The 20,541-nt window shown below is 44.6% G+C and overlaps 1 protein-coding gene across 1 annotated transcript; it reads right to left on the reverse strand.

Moving 5' to 3' along the window:
- Positions 1-7,507: 7,507 nt before the first annotated feature.
- Positions 7,508-19,574, reverse strand: tnni3k (TNNI3 interacting kinase; the record flags this gene model as incomplete). The annotated part of the gene is made up of 25 exons (XM_084435846.1): positions 7,508-7,854; positions 7,985-8,064; positions 9,406-9,572; positions 9,778-9,837; positions 10,751-10,860; positions 12,189-12,321; positions 12,542-12,594; positions 12,773-12,825; positions 12,941-13,045; positions 13,865-14,059; positions 14,377-14,434; positions 14,769-14,861; positions 15,183-15,239; positions 15,758-15,844; positions 16,002-16,151; positions 16,387-16,481; positions 16,580-16,684; positions 16,905-17,049; positions 17,226-17,364; positions 17,809-17,907; positions 18,054-18,164; positions 18,408-18,505; positions 18,656-18,741; positions 18,944-19,052; positions 19,535-19,574. 25 exons carry the CDS (start codon positions 19,572-19,574, stop codon positions 7,778-7,780), a joined length of 2,505 nt encoding a protein of 834 aa, XP_084291972.1. The 3' UTR covers positions 7,508-7,777.
- Between the last annotated feature and the right edge of the window lie 967 nt (positions 19,575-20,541).

Genomic DNA, 20,541 nt, shown 5'->3' on the forward strand with positions numbered 1-20,541 from the left:
TTTCGATAAGAAAAATTAGCGTGGAGAAAAATGTGGCCCTTTTCTCAAGAAATAATGAAAAGTGAACAATTGTTAGTTTACAAACTCTTATCTCTCATGTAGAGGAGAATAGGTTGGGTTCTGCCTCCAGCTCAGACAGTGACAGTGAGCCTGGACCTGAAGCCAGAGAGGACCAGCCAGCAGACCGGCCCAAAGAACCTGAGGAGGCTCCTCAGAAAGATCCGGATGGAGTCACCACTGACATAGCAGCAGAGAAAGACAAGAAACCCATAGGGAACACCAACGCCACCGAGGGTGTCTCCTCTACCCCACCCCAGACCACGGGTGGGGACACAGGGACACAGGACACCCCAGAGGACAGCGCAGGAAGGACAGCGTTGGAGGTGTCGGATACCAGTGGGCCCTCAGAGACGGAGGGTAAGAGAAATCAGGACACTCTTGGCGCTTTGGAGGAGAGCAACGCTGAGAGACCAGTGGACCAGTCCATAAAGGGGGAGGAGCCAGTGGACCAGTCCACACAGGGGGAGGAGCCAGAGAGGGGTACGTACGCTCTGCCTGAGTGAGAGATCAGCTGTATCCTTCCCTCTCCGCCATTTCCACCATCAGACAGCCAATCACACCTTTCCATCTGCAAGCTCAGTCTGATTGTTATCAGAAGTATGAACTATGAGTTTGATACAAATCTCTCAGGCTTTTAAATGAAATTGAGAAGATGGGTCCAGGTTCTGATGGTGGAAAATGTGCACCTGTATGTTCAATCTAAAGTTGTGTCAAATGAGCTCTGGCTGTGGCTCAGATCCTAGTGTTTTTTCTCAGAGCCTCTCTCATTGTCCTTTACACTTTGTAATCAGAATGAGAATATTCTATGTTTTTGGGCTGCCGGAGTGGGACCATGCATGGATGGTTAAATCTGTGTCTGTGTGCTAATGAATCCCAGTATTTTTAGACTTGCATTTCATAAACAATGTAATTTGTAAAATACATTTTTATCGAATGTTTTAGTATGGTTGACCTTCTAACCTTTAATAACAACTTTTCATTGTCTGTGTCATTAGTCTAAAAAATACTGAGCTGCGGATTGTGAACATCTGTGATTGATTTTACCATGTCATTCTCTGTCATGTTGGCAGTTTTATTTTGCAGCGTACAGTTTGTGCTTTGAACAATGATTATAATGCTTGTTTGCTGGTCTTGGCTTGTTTGTCATTGCACATGGGACATTTGCACGCTATTTTGTTAGTCAATTTTGTACCATTTTCGCCAAATTTGCATGTGTGAAAATTAAAGCAATGCGCTCTTTGATGTTCTGCTTCATTTTCCTCTGTTCTGTCTTATGTCCGATCATTGCTTTCATTGAAACATTGCAGTTAATTTTGATTATATTCCTCAGAATATTCAAATGGACAAAAAGGTTTTGTTTTGTAGTTTCTTTGTGGTCAGTGTAAACTGCATACTTCACTTCTCTGTCTCTCTCCCACGCCTAACCCAAGCCAAGTCTGTGCAGGAGAAACTAGTGGCAGCCATTTTGAAGGAGTCCCAGTGCAGCTCAGAGCCAGAACTGAGTGACACAAGCACAGATGACAGCAACGGTACTAGCATTGATCTATTCCCAATAACCCTTGTACAATGTATTGGAATGGATAGTTGTTTTCTTTACGGTTACATTTGAATGTTTATTGACATTTATCCAAATTGACAACAAAAATTTTCTCAGCAGATGCTGGACCGGAGAAAGCAGCCACCTTTACCCTGAAGAGGCAAATCAGGCGACTTGAGGTGAAGTGTGAGGAGACGGTGGTCAGTGCTCAGGAAGTGACCTCTCAGATTGAGGTAGAACAGCGCCAGTGCAGAGCAGAAAACAGAGGAACATGACACCACACCAGAGTCTGACCAGAAAACTGAAGAAGCTAGTGGTTCAACAGAGAAAAAAGAGGATGTATTTAGTCCAGCGACGTTTGGGAAAATAGAGGCTGATGATGAGGCTGTGGAGGTTCAGGCAGTCAAGCCAGCAGAAGGAAGTGATGCTGAGAATGCTGTAGACACAGGCCAGCAGGAGGAGGAGCATAAAATCACTGAAGAGACTGACACACAAGTTGAGGGTGATGTAGAAGTAGCTAGAAAGAGAGATAAACCAGGAACAGAAGACACTAAGGACAAAGATGGAGAACAGGAGAACACTGTAGAAGATAATACAAGTGATGAGGTAGAGAAAGATTTATTTAAAATGTATTCATTTATTTAAAATGTAGATGTATTTAAATATGTATTTCCATTTTATTTTATTTTATTTATTGAACCTTTATCTAACCAGAGAAATCACACTGAGGTTTGCATCTCTTTTTCAGGTGAGCCCTGGTGGATACAACCTGAAGGATGGAGAAGAGACTGGTGTTGCGGAAGCTGAAAAGGGGGTGACTAATGAAGACGAGGTAGGAGAGAAAGACGCAGGGAGAAATGGAATAGAAGACGATGGAGATAAAGTGTTCAAGACTGGGGAAGACAAGGTGGAGGAGGAAGAGAAAAAGAGCAAAGGCAAGGAGGAAGAAAAGGAGAAAGAAGAAGAAGTGAGTGAGGAGGAAGGTAAAGGAGATGAGGGAAAACAAGGTGCTGGGAAGGTTGAAGAGGCTGAGAAGGTTGGAAAGACTAAAGCAGAGGGTGAGGAAACACTCGCAGAGGATACATCGTATGCTGGGGAAGAAACTGACCAGGATGCAACAAGGAAAGTCGAGGAGATATTGGAAGGTGATGAAAAAACGTATAAGAAAGATGAGCAATCAGAGGTATCTGTGAACAGAACAGAAGAGAAAGAGGGAAAGGATGCAGACACGGTCGAGGAAAAGGCTGAGAATATAGATGAGACGAGTGATAGTAAAGCAGAGGCGGTAGAAACTGGGGACAAAGATCAGAAGGACGAGGTCAAAGACAAAGTTCCAGAATCAGAAAAGGAGGAAACGCAGAGTCACAAGGAGAAAAAAGATGGAACCACTTGTGAGGATGGTGGTGCTGAGGTCAAAGATGAGATGTTATCCAGCAAGGAAGAGAAAAAGAACAGTGAGATAGACCATGGAGAAACAGCCAGTGAAGCTCAGAATGAAAGCCAGAAGGTGGAGACCGAATCCACAGTCCAAGGTGGCAAAGATAAACATGAGACGAAAGAACGGAGCACGGAGACATCTGACCTTGGGGAAGCAAAGGCAGTCAAAGAAGCACAGGAATCTGGGGAGTCTCAGCAGCATTCAAAGCAAGAAATTGACACCAACGAAAACAATGTGAAAACTACTAGTAATGTTGAAAATGAAGACAAAACCGCAGCAGAAACGCAGCAGCAGGAAGCTCAAGGACTTGATGTTGAGGCTCAAGAACAGGTGGTAACGCCAGAGAGCTTGGAGAAAGAAGACCACAGGGATCTCGTGTCAAACTGGGTGAACCTACATCAAACCCGTAAGTTCTTTGAGAACTACATTGAACCCTATGAGATGAGGGGTCTGACTTCTGATGATACAGCCAGAGAATCAAATTCTAATGCTAGAGCCTTAGAGTCTCCACAAGTGTTGGCGCAGTCAAGATCAGAGAGTCCTGATAAAACATTGAGGACAACAGAACAGAAAGTTGAGGAAGACGTCAATACTGACAGTGTAGATACAGACCATAAGGACGCAGATCCAATAACAAAAGATGAACATAACTATGACACAAACGCCAAGGTGGAGGCTATACAATCAGACCCGAAGAGCAACGATTTAGGACAGGATGAACCCAGTGAAACTGGGCCCACGGAGGAGGTTAAAGAACAGGCCGAGGTCACTGACTTTTTGCCCACTGCTGAGGCTGAACACTGCCGCAGAGAAAATGCGGTCAAGACAATGGAGAAACGTCGGATATCTTCAGAGGAGATGAGGGAAACGAAAGACATCTCGGAGCACGACAACACAAAACACATAGACAACAAAGATACAACACAGAAAAAGACTGAGGCAACGGATGTCAAAACCGACATGGAAAGCCTATCAGGTAGTAACCAAACAGTGACTAGCGTTAAAAAGAATATCAGTGAGAATCCAGCAGAGCCTGAAGACAATACAACACAGAAAGAGACTGAGGCAACATATTTCTCAAAAATCAAGACGGAAAGCCTATCAGGCAGTAACCAATCAGTGACTAGTGTTGAAAAGAATATCAGTGAGAATCCAGGAGAGGTTGAAGACAATACAACACAGAAAGAGACAACCGATGTCTCCAAAACCGATGTGGAAAGCCTATCAGGTAGTAACCAATCAGTAACGAGTGTTAAAAAGAATACCAGTGAGAATCCAGCAGAGCCTGAGGTCACCACAACACAGAAAAAGACTGAGGCAACCGATGTCTCCAAAACCAACATGGGAAGCCTATCAGGTAGTAACCAATCAGTAAGTAGTGTTAAAGAGAATACCAGTGCGAATCCAGCAGATGCTGAAGACAATACAACACAGAAAGAGACAACAGATGTCTCCAAAACCAACATGGAAAGCTTATCAGGTAGTAACCAATCAGTAAGTAGTGTTAAAGAGAATACCAGTGAGAATCCAGCAGAAGCTGAAGACAATATAACACAGAAAAAGACTGAGGCAACAGATGTCTCCAAAACCAACATGGGAAGCCTATCAGGTAGTAACCAATCAGTAAGTAGTGTTAAAGAGAATACCAGTGCGAATCCAGCAGATGCTGAAGACAATACAACACAGAAAGAGACAACAGATGTCTCCAAAACCAACATGGAAAGCTCATCAGGTAGTAACCAATCAGTAAGTAGTGTTAAAGAGAATACCAGTGTGAATCCAGCAGAAACTGAAGACAATATAACACAGAAAAAGACTGAGACAACAGATGTCTCCAAGACCGATGTGGAAAGCCTATCAGGTAGTAACCAATCAGTAACTAGTGTTAAAAAGAATATCAGTGAGAATCCAGCAGAAACTGAAGACAATATAACACAGAAAAAGACTGAGGCAACAGATGTCTCCAAAACCAACATGGGAAGCCTATCAGGTAGTAACCAATCAGTAAGTAGTGTTAAAGAGAATACAAGTGAGAATCCAGCAGAAAATGAAGACAATATAACACAGAAAAAGACTGAGACAACAGATGTATCCAAGACAGATGTGGAAAGCTTATCAGGTAGTAACCAATCAGTAAGTAGTGTTAAAGAGAATACCAGTGTGAATCCAGCAGATGCTGAAGACAATACAACACAGAAAAAGACTGAGGCAACAGATGTCTCCAAAACAAACATAGAAAGCCTATCGGGTAGTAACCAATCAGTAACTAGTGTTAAGAAGAATATCAGTGAGAATCCAGCAGAGCCTGAGGTCAACACAACACAGAAAAAGACTGAGGCAACAGATGTCTCCAAAATCGATGTGGAAAGCCTATCAGGTAGTAACCAATCAGTGACTAGTGTTAAAAAGGATACCAGTGAGAATCCAGCAGAGGCTGAAGACAATATAACACAGAAAAAGACTGAGGCAACAGATGTCTCCAAAACTGATGTGGAAAGCCTATCAGGTAGTAACCATTCAGTGACTAGCGTTAAAAAGAATACCAGTGAGAATCCAGCAGAGGCTGAAGACAATATAACACAGAAAAAGACTGAGGCAACAGATTTCTCCAAAACCGATGTGGAAAGCCTATCAGGTAGTAACCAATCAGTGACTAGTGTTAAAAAAATTAACAGTACGAATCTAGCAGAGGGTGAAGACAATAAAACACAGAAAGAGGTAATGGATGTCTTTAAAACCAATGTGGAAAGCCTATCAGGTAGTAACCAATCAGTAACTAGTGTTAAAAAGGTTTACAGTGAGAATCCAGCAGAGGCTGAAGACAATATAACACAGAAAAAGACTGAGCCAACGGATGTCTCCAAAACCGATGTGGAAAGCCTATCAGGTAGTAACCAATCAGTAAGTAGTGTTAAAAAGAATATCAGTGAGAATCCAGCAGAGGCTGAGGACAGCAAAGACAGGTCTGGGATGGATGAACATCAAACTACAGTGGAGGAGCTAACTGACTTGCTAACACTTTCCAAAACCAAGGAGGAACCGCAGGAGCATTCTGAGAGTCCTAAGCACCATTCCAATTCTGAGAGAGCATCTGAAGATACCAAAGATATCAAGGAGCCTAAAGAGCAAGAAACCACAGAGGTGACAGAAGTAACAGACCTCACAGTAGTAACTCCCAAACCTGAAAATGGCAGTCAAGGGGACCAAGACAAAGAACCATCCAGAAATGGGAGTGGAGACAACAAAGAGCTGGAGCTCGTTGGTGACATTAAGGAGACACTTAGTAAGGATGGGTTGAGCACTTTCTCAGTGGATGAGTCTTCAGTGTTTTCCCGAACATCATATCCTCTGTTGACTACTGCACGCACAGAGAGTGGCTATTAGAGAGTGGCACACAAGGTAAGTTCTAGTTTTGCCATTTCTAGGATTGTCTTTGTCTGAAAAGGAATATGTTAATGTTGATATATGAAAAAGCATGTTTTAATGGAAGTCTCTGTTATTTTCTGTTTCACTACAGCACAGATGACCATGATAATTGTTCTTGATCATATCCTTTCCAGATACATTAATAATGCTTTAACAAGTTCGATCATCAACTGTTTGATTTGTACTGTAGATTATTTTATACCTGTGAACAAAATTTTAAAGCACAACTGAGAATGAAGAAAATATATATTTCCCCTGAACAAGGTTAGGATAACTATTTTGTTTACACAAGTTTTGTTAGATGATATAAATGTTTACAATACTGTACCAACATATCCCTTTTGTTAGACAAACACAATGAGGCCCTGCTTGTGGAGGTATTGAGCACAGGTGCTGTCGCCAGCCCCTGTAAGTAGATCCTCTTCTACTCGTGCTGCACAAATAAATAAATAATTGATAGTCTTTGTGCCTACTGCGGGTCACCCTGCCCAAAGCACCCTAACATACCTCCAAGACCACGTCTGATTGATTTGCATGACAAACTACTGCACAATGACACTTTTACTGACACATATACAGTACTGTAGGCCTTATAGCATTTGATTTGCACGAGGACATGCATTTTAAAGAAATATTAATTTTAAGGAGTGACAGTGCAATACATGGAGTACAGTTATCAGTCATGGCTGGTAAAATGTAGACATTTCAAAGTGAGTGTTGATTTATATTACGCTGCTATCACACATTTTTGTGGATCATTTTTTTCTTCAGTTGCCATTCATTCTGAATTCGGTTTTTAATTTGTTTTACCTCATGCACTGTAGCTGCTCATTTAACCTCTTTCAATGTGTCTTAATGAAATGGAATGATTGTGTGATGCATCCTCTCCATGGAAAATAAAAGCAAATTTGATTTAAAAAAATGAATAAACAATTGAAATCAAAATGTTTACAGAAGGACATTGAGAATAGACAGGATCTGGGGAAGATGCTTGGTGCAATGCACTTTAAGATGCTACCTTTTGGTTGAAGTGTTTTTATAATCATGACTGACGAGCCCTAGCCATCCGTTAGCCTGCAGGGGTTTCTTTAGCACAAACATGACATGCAGTAATCACATCACGATCAGATTTAAAACTGTTTATATGCTGATGAGCTGGCAGAACAGTGCATTCTTGAAATATTGTCATAGAATACATCAGTTATTTACAAAATAAAGCCAAAGTTAACACTCCAGGCTAGTGAGCCTACTGAACACGGGTGTAGACTACTAACAGTGCATGTTGTGGTGCTGCTGTAGTCGAGCTCCCAGCAGGATTAGTTGCTGTCTTCAAAGCTGCCGTTGCTGCTGCACGAGTGGTAGCGCATGGTGCTCATAGGATCAGACACGTACCCTGAGGAGCAGATAGAGACGGTCCACAATGCAATGCAACGCAACACAGTAGATGTGCGCTCTACCTAATTGCTGTACATAGTTTGATGTGTCTTTTCAAAATGCAAAGATTTTATTTATTTTTTACAAACCATTTCGGTCAGTGGGTGGAAACTGCATGTTCTTCCGCAGTTCTTCCAACGACAATCCTTGAGAGGACCGCCGTCCCTCACTGAAAAAAATATAAAATGCTATAAGAAACATATGAATGTATAACCTATCCCATTCCACATGCCTTCACATAGTATGAAAACTAGAATGTACACCATACTGTTGGGGAATATTGTTTTGTTATGGTCCCTCCAAGCAGTTAAAGATAGATGAGGTAGAGTTGGATTCAGTGAGATTCACATGTCCGAGCAGACACCGATCACACAGCTGAATCTAGCATGACCTGTGTCCTGGTAACATGATTAACCCCAGACCCGATAACCAGGTGCTCTTACTTTCTACGCAGGTTCTACAACATTTATGACACTTTTGATGCGCTGCCAGGGAATTTCTGTTAGCTAAGCACTTCAGTAGGACAGCTTAAAACTCCACCTCCTATTACTGTGTCCATAGAGACTGTTACCAGGTTCCCTCTCTCCATTCTTGCTGCATACAAACCTGAGTACACACACACCCACGCGCACGCACGCACCAACACGCACGCACACACACACACACACACACACACACACACACACACACACACACACACACACACACACACACACACACACACACACACACACAGGCTTACAGGCTAAGCACCATGGAGGCTCTAGTCAGAATGCCATGCATGTTTTATTGCATTTGCTTTCCCTTGTTTTCTTTACCCCGTATCCTGGCAACCCCACTCGTAACTGTTGCAGTAAAGTGTCCCTCAAGTGTTGTACATACAACCAGTCTAACAACGGAGCAGGCTGAGTCTGCAATCATCGGGACAAAGCTCCTTTATATCACTACAGGCCCAGACATGATGTCTCTGGCAGGGTGCACTTGCTTATAGTGCACTTGCAGCACATCAAAAGACACAAAGGTCAACATGCCCTTATAGTGAGGACTATACAGCCTGTTCTGCTCTCCTTTGGTGAGTAAAGAATAGAAGTCCGCACACTGTCTTAATGCTCCCAAGGGTGAATTTAATGGCACACCGTTTCGGCCGATGTGGCCTTCGTCAGGTGCAATACCAAACATGTGAGAGGGGTGGGAAATATATACAGGAGGGAAGTGGGTTGGACCCGAGTAGGGTCAAAGTGTCCAAACCGATTAAGACATCTCATATGCTAAAACAGTGTATCATGCACAATAAAGGCATACATATAGGAGGTAGTAATGGTCATACTGTACAAACATTAGCACACAGGCTCACATGTCATGACATTGACATGTCATAAATTCACCCTTGGGAGCATTAAGACGGTGTGCGGACTTCTATTCTTTACTCATGTCATGTTTTAGTCGAGCACCTGTAACTATCCGTTTGGATGTGCGTGCGTCACCCTATCACACTGCTCCCCCTCGGTACCTCTGGGTCCAGACGGCGTAGGCGCGGGCGTTGAGGGCGTACTCCAGCTCGAACCGGGAGCGCAACGCCGCCACGTGGCTCCGCCCCGGCCCCGCCCGCGCCAGACAGTCAGAGGAAGACGAGGGGGACAGGGAGCCGCTGCTGTTACTGGAGGCTGGGGACATGAGCTGTGGAGCACATATACGCACACGCGCACACGCACGCACACACACACACGAATACACATACACCTACTGTGCCTTGTACGTATGATCCTGAACAGATATGAACTGATAAGTAAACTATCTCAATGAAGGTTCTGTAGTTTTCAATATCTAAATTGTGTAAGCGTTTTTAGTTTCACTCGGTAACCTCTGGGCTTGTAGCACATACCTCAACGTTGCATAGGCATTCCTCCAGTTTGCTGACCACCTCAGAGAACTCAGGCCTATCCTGAATCAGGAAAAAAAAGCTTTATTTTTGCACACACACACACACACACACACACCAAAGCACCTCTGTGTTCTCTCTGCCTGGTGAATTGTGTCCACCCACACAGCAAGCAAAGGTGATGGTGCTTCAAAAGACCCACCACAGACCTGTTCAATAATACATTAAACATGGCCGCCTTGCATCTTTGTGCTGTTGCTGACTAAACCCAAAGCCAGAAGAGGAACACTGTGCTCTATGATTTTGATTGTGTACAAGTTCTACCTCTTGGACATTTCACACTTTCGAATGTTTAAGCATGCTCATTAATAATAAGGTGCATGCTATTAAAATGCGACTTCTATAAGGTCTGCTAATCTGCTTAGATTGTAGTGGATGTCCCGAGAGGGGATCTCAGCATGTACAGGACAGAACACTCTGTCTCTCAGGGAAGACTAGGACACTGTGTCCCGAACAGGAGACAGTAACCACGGCGTCCAGGCCTGCTGATAACAGCACATCCTCGATGTCCAGAGAGACAGTTGTCTGGCAACCCAGCGTGGCAAACAGAAAGAGCGGATTCACCCTGGGAAAGAAGGCTGACTGCGCCGACATGCCTGGCTGTCTAATGATGGCGCGGTAATAGGATCATAAACACGTTGCGCCCATCGGGTTCCTGAAAGACTGCCTCTGAGGGAGGGCCAGCCGCTTCATCAGTGCGGTAGAAAGTGTGGAGTCATGCGATAGCGAACCGTCGGGGAATACGGCTGTTCCGTTCATTAGGGTCTCAACTCCCTGTGCTGGCGCCTGACTCAGCGTTCACTACTGCCTGTAAACACCTCGACATGGCCACAGATTTCAAGCAGGGTGGTTTGAGTGAACCAAAAGCGGTATAACAAACGACAACGTCGCTGGGGTGATTGAGATGAACGCCCACCTCTGGACAGACGTTCCAGCCTCTCATCAGCAGGCTGGAGATGGGTTTGGGGATGGAGTAGCCAATCGGAGGCCGGATGTGGTGGTAGGCCATGTCGGCTGCTGCAGCTGCTGGTATGGAGAGAGGGAGAAGGAGACACGCTGTGAATGTCAGATCTAAAACATAGCTACAGTAAGAGTCATGTAGATACAGCTACAGTCATGTAGATACAGCTACAGACAGATACTGTGCTGTAGATAGAGCTACAGTACAGTAAGGTACTGTAGAGGTACTGTAGCCTCGCAATTAAGCACCTGCTAGGCTTGTGACAGTTCAGGTCAACATTTGCGACCCTTGGTCAACATTTGCGACCCTAAAGCGTGTGTGTGTGTGTGTGTGTGTGTGTGTGTGTGTCTTCGCACCCATTGCACGCACGTGATGGTGTATGTATACCGTACGACCAATAAACCATGTTTGTTTTGTTTGTGAGATACAGCTAGTCATATAGATACAGCTACAGTCATATAGATACAGCTACAGTCATATAGATACAGCTACAGTCATATAGATACAGCTAGTCATATAGATACAGCTACAGTCATAAAAATACAGCTACAGTCATATAGATACAGCTACAGTCATATAGATACAGCTACAGTCATATAGATACAGCTAGTCATATAGATACAGCTACAGTCATATAGATACAGCTACAGTCGTATAGATAAAGCTACAGTCATATAGATACAGCTACAGTCATATAGATACAGCTACAGTCATATAGATACAGCTAGTCATATAGATACAGCTAGTCGTATAGATACAGCTACAGTCATATAGATACAGCTACAGTCGTATAGATACAGCTACAGTCATATAGATACAGCTACAGTCATATAGATAGCATACTGTATATAAACAATACACATTCATATTGCCTGTCATGCTTCAAAAAATGGTACCACACACATAAAGGTACACAGAGATGTACCTTTCGCAATGGTGCCACAGGTATGTCAATACCTGTGTGTGTGTGTGTGTGTGTGTGTGTGTGTGTGTGTGTGTGTGTGTGTGTGTGTGTGTGTGTGCGTGTGTGTGTGTGTGTGTGTGTGTGTGTGTGTATGTTGGTGCATGTTCGTGTGTTGGTGCATGTTCGTTTGCAATTGGTGTTATATGACCTTTTATGTGTTGCACTTTGTCTTGATGCTTTTAATGTCTCACATAAAGCACTTTGAATTGCCTTGTTGCTGAAATGTGCTACACGAATAAACTTGCCTTGCCTTGCCTGGTGTGTATGTCATTACCTGTGTGTGTGTGTGTGTGTGTGTGTGTGTGTGTGTGTGTGTGTGTGTGTGTGTGTGTGTGTTGGTGTGTGTGTGTGTGTGTGCGTGTGTGTGTTGGTGTGTGTGTTGGTGTGTGTGTATGTGTGTGTGTGTTGGTGTATGAATGCAGCAGTTACCGGGTTTGAGGTGAGCAAAGGGCATCTCTCCTGTGAGCAGCTCCCACAGACACAGGGCATAGCTGAACATGTCTGCCTTCACCGTGTAGCGGGTGCACTGGGTGAACACCTCCGGGGCCATCCACCGCAGGTTCTACCCCCCAACACAGTCAACAACACAGCCCCGTTACCCACACAAAACACCATCCTCGGCAAAGACAGCAGAACAGGCTGCACCGAACTGCTGGCTATGCACTCTGGAGATGATGACTCAGCAACACATTCTGTGTCAGTGCAGCTGAATCCCATTAAAAGTGACTGTAATTGACAGTTGTGAGTTTTTATGCATCAGGCAAGGGAGACGCTGGACTGACCCCTGGCTGCTTCGTCATATTGTCCGCATCCACGGACAGAAGAAATCTGGATTCTGAGGAGAGAACACATTTTCAATGATGTTGAATTCACTGCCGTATCACTTACAGATATATTCAACAATATACACACAGTATATATATATGTATATATATATATGTTTATATATAAACCACATCTTCCAGACCGTTCCTTGTATTTCAATATCACATATGACTAATATCAAGCTTTACCTCCAAAATCTGCCACCACGGCATGTCCATCTTCATACAGCAGAATGTTGTGACTGAAAGAGGCAAATTACACCAGTAACTCAAACAGTCAATGTCCCCCCAATTACCCCTCAATTACCCCAATTACCCCTCAATTACCCCAATTATCCCTCTATCCGTCCCGCTGACCTGTTGAGGTCCCTGTGGATGATTGGCTGGGTCAGGTTGTGCAGGTACTCCATGCCCTTGGCCACGTCGATGGCGATGATGAGCTTGGACGGCAGGTCGATGATCCTGTCCATTGACACGGCGTTAGAAGAGCAAACACTCAGCGCCCAATCAATGGCCTCCGCCAATCACTGACAGCGCATTACACAGATCGATCGGCCCTGTCTATAGACTGCACCTGGACTCACAGTAACACTACGAGATCAATAGGGGAGTAGGAAGAAGTAGAAGAGACTTGTAGATACTGTCCACTTCAAGGAAGGAGGATTTAAACATAAATTACTGAACATGTACTGTATGTGAATAGAGAATATCAATTTGGAGATTACAATCATTGGAGATTACATCAATTCAAACTTTTTCATTTGAAGTCAGTGTGTCTGTATCCGTGACAACTCATTCTTCATTTTCCCTAGACTTAACCGTCAATAACTAGCAATGGACCCTAGCCAATGATAGTCATAGTTATAACTAGCCAATGATAGTCATAGTTATTACTAGCCAATGATAGTCATAGTTATAACTAGCCAATGATAGTCATAGTTATTACTAGCCGATGATAGTCATAGTTATTACTAGCCAATGATAGTCATAGTTATAACTAGCCAATGATAGTCATAGTTATTACTAGCCAATGATAGTCATAGTTAGAACTAGCCAATGATAGTCATAGTTAGAACTAGCCAATGATAGTCATAGTTAGAACTAGCCAATGATAATCATAGTTAGAACTAGCCAATGATAGTCATAGTTAGAACTAGCCAATGACAGTCATAGTTAGAACTAGCCAATGATAGTCATAGTTATATTATAACTTTGACTCTCATTGGCTGGGGTCCATTGCCAGCGGTATTGCCGGTGTTGTGATGTGAGACATGTCTTCACCTCTTCTGCTCGTGTAGCAGGGAGAACAGCGACCCTCCCGACACGTACTGGGTGACTATAGCGAACTGGCTGGGGTCGTCCAGACACGCCCCCACGAACTGGATCACCGACGGGTGGTTGAGACGGCACAGGATTGAGACTTCGCGACAGAACATGTCCACGTCTGACTTGGAGCAGTAGGTGTTGGCGCGATACCTGCACACGAAAAGCTTCTGGGAAACTGAGAAGCAGTGTGAACCATCTCTTACCCAGCCATCACATGACCAGAGCGCCAAGCATGTAAAGGTGTGAGTTTAAAATTGAATTGCATGTCTTCAAGAACATACCATGGACATATCATTGATGTCTGAAGATGTCTCAAGACATACAGTGATGGTGGTGGTGAGGAGAGCTGGTGTCTCAAGAAGACATGTCTTCAGAACACATGAGATTCATAAGACATCTGAGGACATCTGATGGCCAGGAGATGGCTTGGTATCGTAAACGTGTTGATAATGTTAGCCTCATCTTACCTTTTGATGGCAACTACCTTGTTCCTGCACTTGCCTCTGTAGACCTTTCCAAAGGAACCTGTGTGAGGAGCATTTGATATGAATGGTACACGGTAAATGGACTGCACTTATCCAAAGCGCTTTACAATGGCCTCTCATTCACCCATTCACACACCAATGGCGGCAGCTGCCATGCAAGGTGCTAGCCTGCTCACTGGGAGCAATTTGGGGTTCAGTGTCTTGCCCAAGGACACTTCGACATGTGGACAGGAGGAGGGGGCGGGATTCAAACCGCCGACCCTACGATCATTGGACGACCCGCTTTACCACTGAGCCACAGCCGCCCCTGAATAATGCTGAGTGTGTAGAAAAGCGTGTAGTTGACAGCAGACTCTAGGGTTTGGTCTTGATACCTGAGCCGATGATCTCGTTAAATTCCAGCTCAGACAGTTGCAGGTGGAAGTTGGATGGGAGGCTGGCCCTGAGCAAAAGAACATCTGCCTTTTCTGAAGAAAAAAAGCATTTTAGACTTGAATATATATCAAAGTATCAGTTCTCCAGACACGTACGGTATAACAAAAGAGTAGGTGAACATAGAGAAGAATCGACTGTATAACTAAACATTTTGTTTGCAGTTGATTTCCATACATCATCTGATTGGGTCCCATAGCAACAGAAAGATGTGTTTGATTTTCTGCAGCATAGATTCACTTCAGTACCTTTTTCATATTTTTTCATTTAACCTTCATTTAACCAGGTAAAGAAGCTTGAGATCAAAGAACTCATTTTCCAGCAACATCTGACCAAAATAGCAGCATAAAAAGTACCTTTGGTCATGCTTTTGATCTTTCCCAGGGGAGAGGGGACTGACACGTAGGAGCCATCTGACAGGGGCAACAGGAGACACCACATAAACAGGCCGTTTCAGAAAAAGCCAAGATCTCCTCTCCAGCCTTTTCTGGTGTAGAAATTAGGGATGCACGATATATCGGCAATCATATCGGTATCGGTCGATGTTAGTCATTTTTTAATATATCGGTATCGGTCCGATGTGCAAAACAGGGCAGATGTGAACAGCCGATAATTATTTCTGTCTAGCTGCTGTTGTGTGTGTTGTTTTTGAGAAGAAACAATGTGGTAAATCTGATTTATTTGGAGATAGAGACAGTGAGAGACAGATACAGACAGTGTTTCCATGTGTTTTTCAGTATGTATAACATTTGATTATCATATAAACTTTTCATTCATTTCGTTTTTATACAGATCCTATCGACATCGGTAAATATCGGTTATCGGCCATAACAGCAATGTTAATATCTGTTATCGGTATCGGCCAAAATGTTCGGTGCATCCCTAGTAGAAATAAACTGTGCGCCAGTAGGTCTGGCTTCTACCCACTCACCCCCTCCTGGTTGGGAGTACTCATTACAGGGAGAGTCATCCTGAGGGCGCTTATAGTGTTTGAGCAGTGTCACTATGGCATCATGACCTGTCGGATAAGAACACATGGGTCACAAATACGTTTTTTGCTCAATTCAGGTGCGCTATGCAGCACTTTATCAGTCCGCTCGATTAGCCAGGAGCACCTGTCACTCACAGTACTGACCTTTCTCATAGGCCCACACCTGTCCCTCACAGTAACTGACCTTTCTCATAGGCCCACATGAGGCAGGTCTGCTCGTCCTTCTCACCGCTGGACCTGCTGGGGTCACAGGCCACCAGGTTCATGTCCGACCCGCTGTCCAGAAGGAACTGCACCAGACGGATGTGGCCATGGAAACAAGCGCTGTGCAGACCTAAGCAAGCAGAGGGTCAAGGCTGATGACATAGCTGCAAACATTGCGCAATAACGAGGAGATTGGATGATTTGTTGAAAACAGCTTCATCAGGGTCAAAGCTAATCACTGTATTTTATGGATTAATCTAACCCAGTTGGGGCGTTTCAGTTCTGTACATGAGCCCAGGTGAGTGTTTATATGGTGGAGATGGTTGATGGTATATAGAGTACTGTACTGTATGTACAGTATACACCTGTGTGTCCATCCCTGCCTTGATGGTTGATACTCATGGCGTTCTGGCTGAGCAGGAACTTGACCATCTCCAGGCTTTTCCCAAAGGTGCAGGCGCTGTGGACCACAGATACACTATCGTCACCTCAGAGCAAGAGGGCAGGCAAGGTGCAGGTCAACAGCCCAGGTGTGGTGTAGGGTGTAACAGGGTCTACCTGTGAAAGGCAGTCTCACTGAAGATGTTCTCCTTGGACAGGCTCTCTGTGCCCGACAGCTGAACGATCTCCTTCACCACCTCAAACTTCCCGTTGTAGCAGGCTCTGTAGAGGACAAATTACAGTGGAGACATACTGTGCTGTAGGCCTACTATGGACATTAGCTTTTCTCTACATCTGCACCAATCAGGATATAGGCCTACTGTGCCCACAGCCAACTCTGTGTGACCAACTGTTTGACTTTAAAAATAATGTGTTTAATGATGAATCAATATGAAAAAAATAATTTAAAAAAAAAAATGAAAAAAAAATAGTGTAGATTCACAGATGGAGAGGCGTGTCTCCGTAGATATTGACGGAGTGCGGCTGCAGCTTGGCGTTGCTCTGAAGCAGGAAGCGCACCACCTCCTCGTGGCCGAAGCGCGCGCAAAAGTGCAGCGGAACGTGGTCCTCGTTATCCTGGGCGTTCACTGCGGGGGTGGAGGAGGAACTGGGATTAATGAGGTTCCGCTTCCAGCATTGATCTGCGTTGTCCATTTCATTGAATATTAGCTGATAGTTAGCTAACTGTTTTAGCAGAGTTAGTTAACTCGCAGAGTTAGCGGATAGCAGATAGCAGCAGTTAGCAGAGTTAGCTAACTCGCACCGTCGGTCCTGCTCCCATCGCCCGTCAGCAGCTTGACGATGCGGAGGAAGCCCTTGGCCGCGGCCAGGTGTAGAGGCCTGTCTCCCACCTCCCCGCTCACATTCACGTCTGCCCCGAACTTCAGCAACAGCTTCGCCACCTGAGAGAGAGAGAAGGTGGTGAGAGGGGGGTTCCCCTACTGTGTTATTAGGATATGAGCAGAGAAGTCTAATCACTTCCATATTGCTCCTCAGAAAGGACAAAGGCATAGCCTACAGTAGTGAAAGGCCATTGCAGTAGGCTACATTACATTACAGTCATTTAGCAGATGCTTTTATCCAAAGCGACTAACAATAATTGCAGTTAACGTAGGAAAAGCCAGCATACTAGTCACTTGTTTTAGAAAGGAGATGCACTTGTGAGTTTAGTATCTAGCCTACTCCCAGAACTCACAAGTGCATCTTCTTTCTAAAACAAGTGACTAAGAGCATAAGGATAATCTAGTGCTGAAGGCAAAGTGCAAGGCTAGCAATCTAAAATACAATAGGTGCAGTACAGTAGCCTACAGTACTTCAGTTCAGCACCTTATGACAAACTCCATTACCTGTTCGTGGCCAAAGTAAGCAGCAATATGCAGTGGTGTGAAGAACACAGCATCCTGGACGTTGACATAGGCTCCATGCTGGAGAAGAATGTCCACGGCCTAAACCATAACAACATGCCCATGATTTGTGAGTGTATTCATAATCAGGGCCCAAAACTCAAGGAACATGATGGGATTTTAGTTAATGTGACAAGAAGTATATGGGGTCAAATCTGATTAGGATTATATCCGGGGACCGTGCCCACCTCATGGTGCCCAGCCACTGTGGCGATGTGCAGGGCAGTGAGGGCGCCATAGCCAACTTGCTGGATGTCTGCGCCTCCATGGAGCAGAGCGGTCACCAGCTCTCCATTGTCCTGGGAAAAAACACAGCCAAGACTGAATAAAACAGGTCACAGTGAGGTGATACGTTACAACACACATTGAGCTTTGTAACTTGCACTCCACCATATGGCGAAACTATGAATGCTCATCAAAAAGAATACAGTATGTAAACCCGAAAAAGACAATAGAATCTTTTTCTGAAGCTTTTTTTTTTTTTTTTTTAGCCCTTTTCAGATATTATTTTTAAGGTGACCGTTTCCCCTTAACTGCCTTACCTTATAGGCAGCAAGGTGCAGGGCAGTGAATCCATTCTTGGTCAGTCTAGACGGACGCAGGCCTTTCAGCATGAGTGTCCTGATGTGAGCTTTGTTTCCTGCTCACAAAGATACACAGTGTTGGCCTGCACTACGCCTGAATCTAAATCAAATCTCCTGTAACTATTGGCCCCGGGCCCCAAGGGCAGATCTCAATATAGTGTATTGTTTTGGTCAGGCGTTATAAATAGAGGGCCTAGTGGACATACCTCCACACATGCAGCAGAGATGCAGTAGGGACAGACCACTCTCGGTACGGTAATTCAGATTCACCTTCTGAAAAGCCTCATCAGAGCTGACACAGAAAAATAAACCATCAATCATCAATGTTTTACATCAACAAACCCTCTACTTTATGTCGCAATGTGAATAAGTGGGAGTGGAGGTAAGAAAATAAAGTACTTTTTACAGAGTTTAAATGTTGTAATACACTGTATAATGACGTCCAGTGCGAGCGTTGTGAAATATCATTCTCCCCTGAGTACATGGTTTCTCACCTGAAGACATGTTTGAGCTCCATGAACTCGCTGTCTTTGATGTGCAAGTCATCCTCCAGCCTCTCGATGATCACAGAGTACGACTCGCTCACCTTCTTCTTCCACTCATCTCCACAGGCAGGCCAAAGGGTTACAGTCAGCAGTGATAACATGTTACTCATGTTATAGCCAGCAGTGATAACATGTTACTCATGTTATAGCCAGCAGTGATAACATGTTACTCATGTTATAGTCAGCAGTGATAACATGTTACTTCATGTTACATGTACGCACATCACCTAACGACCTGCAGCGCACTGTAGATTTGTTCAATGTATCAGATGCTCGCTGCAATATCTCCAATCACACACGACCAAATGAACACTGTCCCTTTAAGTGTTTTTTTCCTCTCGAAAATTATACAGTAAGTCCCTATCATTTGAAGCATTTATTTCAGTGTTCCACTAAAAACAGTACTTAATGCCCAAAACATCAAGGCAGTGAACCCCACTTACTACAGAACCTCCCCCTTCAATCCAAAGCCAGTTGACAGGCTCTTGCATAGTAAAATTAACTACTAAAACATCCCCAAATAAAGACGATAAGCCATACCTGTACATGTCTGAGTGGGCCGTGATTTATAGTTCCCCATTCAACCTGTTCTTTTCTGTGTGTTCTAAAGCTTGGTGAAGCAGAGCAGTGAAGCAGTAACACGATCCCTCTCTCAGTCACAATAGCAGGCTGAGATAAAGAGGGATTGCAGTTGTGGGCTAAAAATAAACTGAGTGGAATGTCTGACAACTCTGATAACTGATCTCCCTGTGTGTGTCTGGGTGAGATCTCCCTGTGTGTGTCTGTGGGTGAGATCTCCCTGTGTGTGTCTGTGGGTGAGATCTCCCTGTGGGTGAGATCTCCCTGTGTGTGTCTGTGGGTGAGATCTCCCTGTGTGTGTCTGTGGGTGAGATCTCCCTGTGTGTGTCTGTGGGTGAGATCTCCCTGTGTGTGTCTGTGGGTGAGATCTCCCTGTGTGTCTGTGGGTGAGATCTCCCTGTGTGTGTCTGTGGGTGAGATCTCCCTGTGGGTGAGATCTCCCTGTGTGTGTCTGTGGGTGAGATCTCCCTGTGTGTGTCTGTGGGTGAGATCTCCCTGTGTGTGTCTGTGGGTGAGATCTCCCTGTGTGTGTCTGTGGGTGAGATCTCCCTGTGTGTGTGTGGGTGAGATCTCCCTGTGTGTGTCTGTGGGTGAGATCTCCCTGTGTGGGTGTGTGGGTGAGATCTCCCTGTGTGGATGAGATCTCCCTGTGTGTGTGTGGGTGAGATCTCCCTGTGTGTGTGTGTGGGTGAGATCTCCCTGTGTGGATGAGATCTCCCTGTGTGTGTGTGGGTGAGATCTCCCTGTGTGTGTGTGTGTGGGTGAGTGAGCAGTGGGACAAAGGGGGGATTTTTGCCTTTTTTTAGATAGCAGGTGTAAATTATTTTGTACTGTCCGGCCCGTGTCTCTGGCTGGCGGTAAGTGTCCTAGTTGATATCTTGACTTTCTGTGTGGGAAAACCAGAGTCCAGAGGAATAACAGCACACCACTGTGGGTCAGCAGGTAGGTTAGACCACAACTTTTGCATA

Source organism: Borostomias antarcticus (genome assembly GCF_949987555.1).
Source record: "Borostomias antarcticus genome assembly, chromosome: 3".
NCBI classification, from domain to species: domain Eukaryota; kingdom Metazoa; phylum Chordata; class Actinopteri; order Stomiiformes; family Stomiidae; genus Borostomias; species Borostomias antarcticus.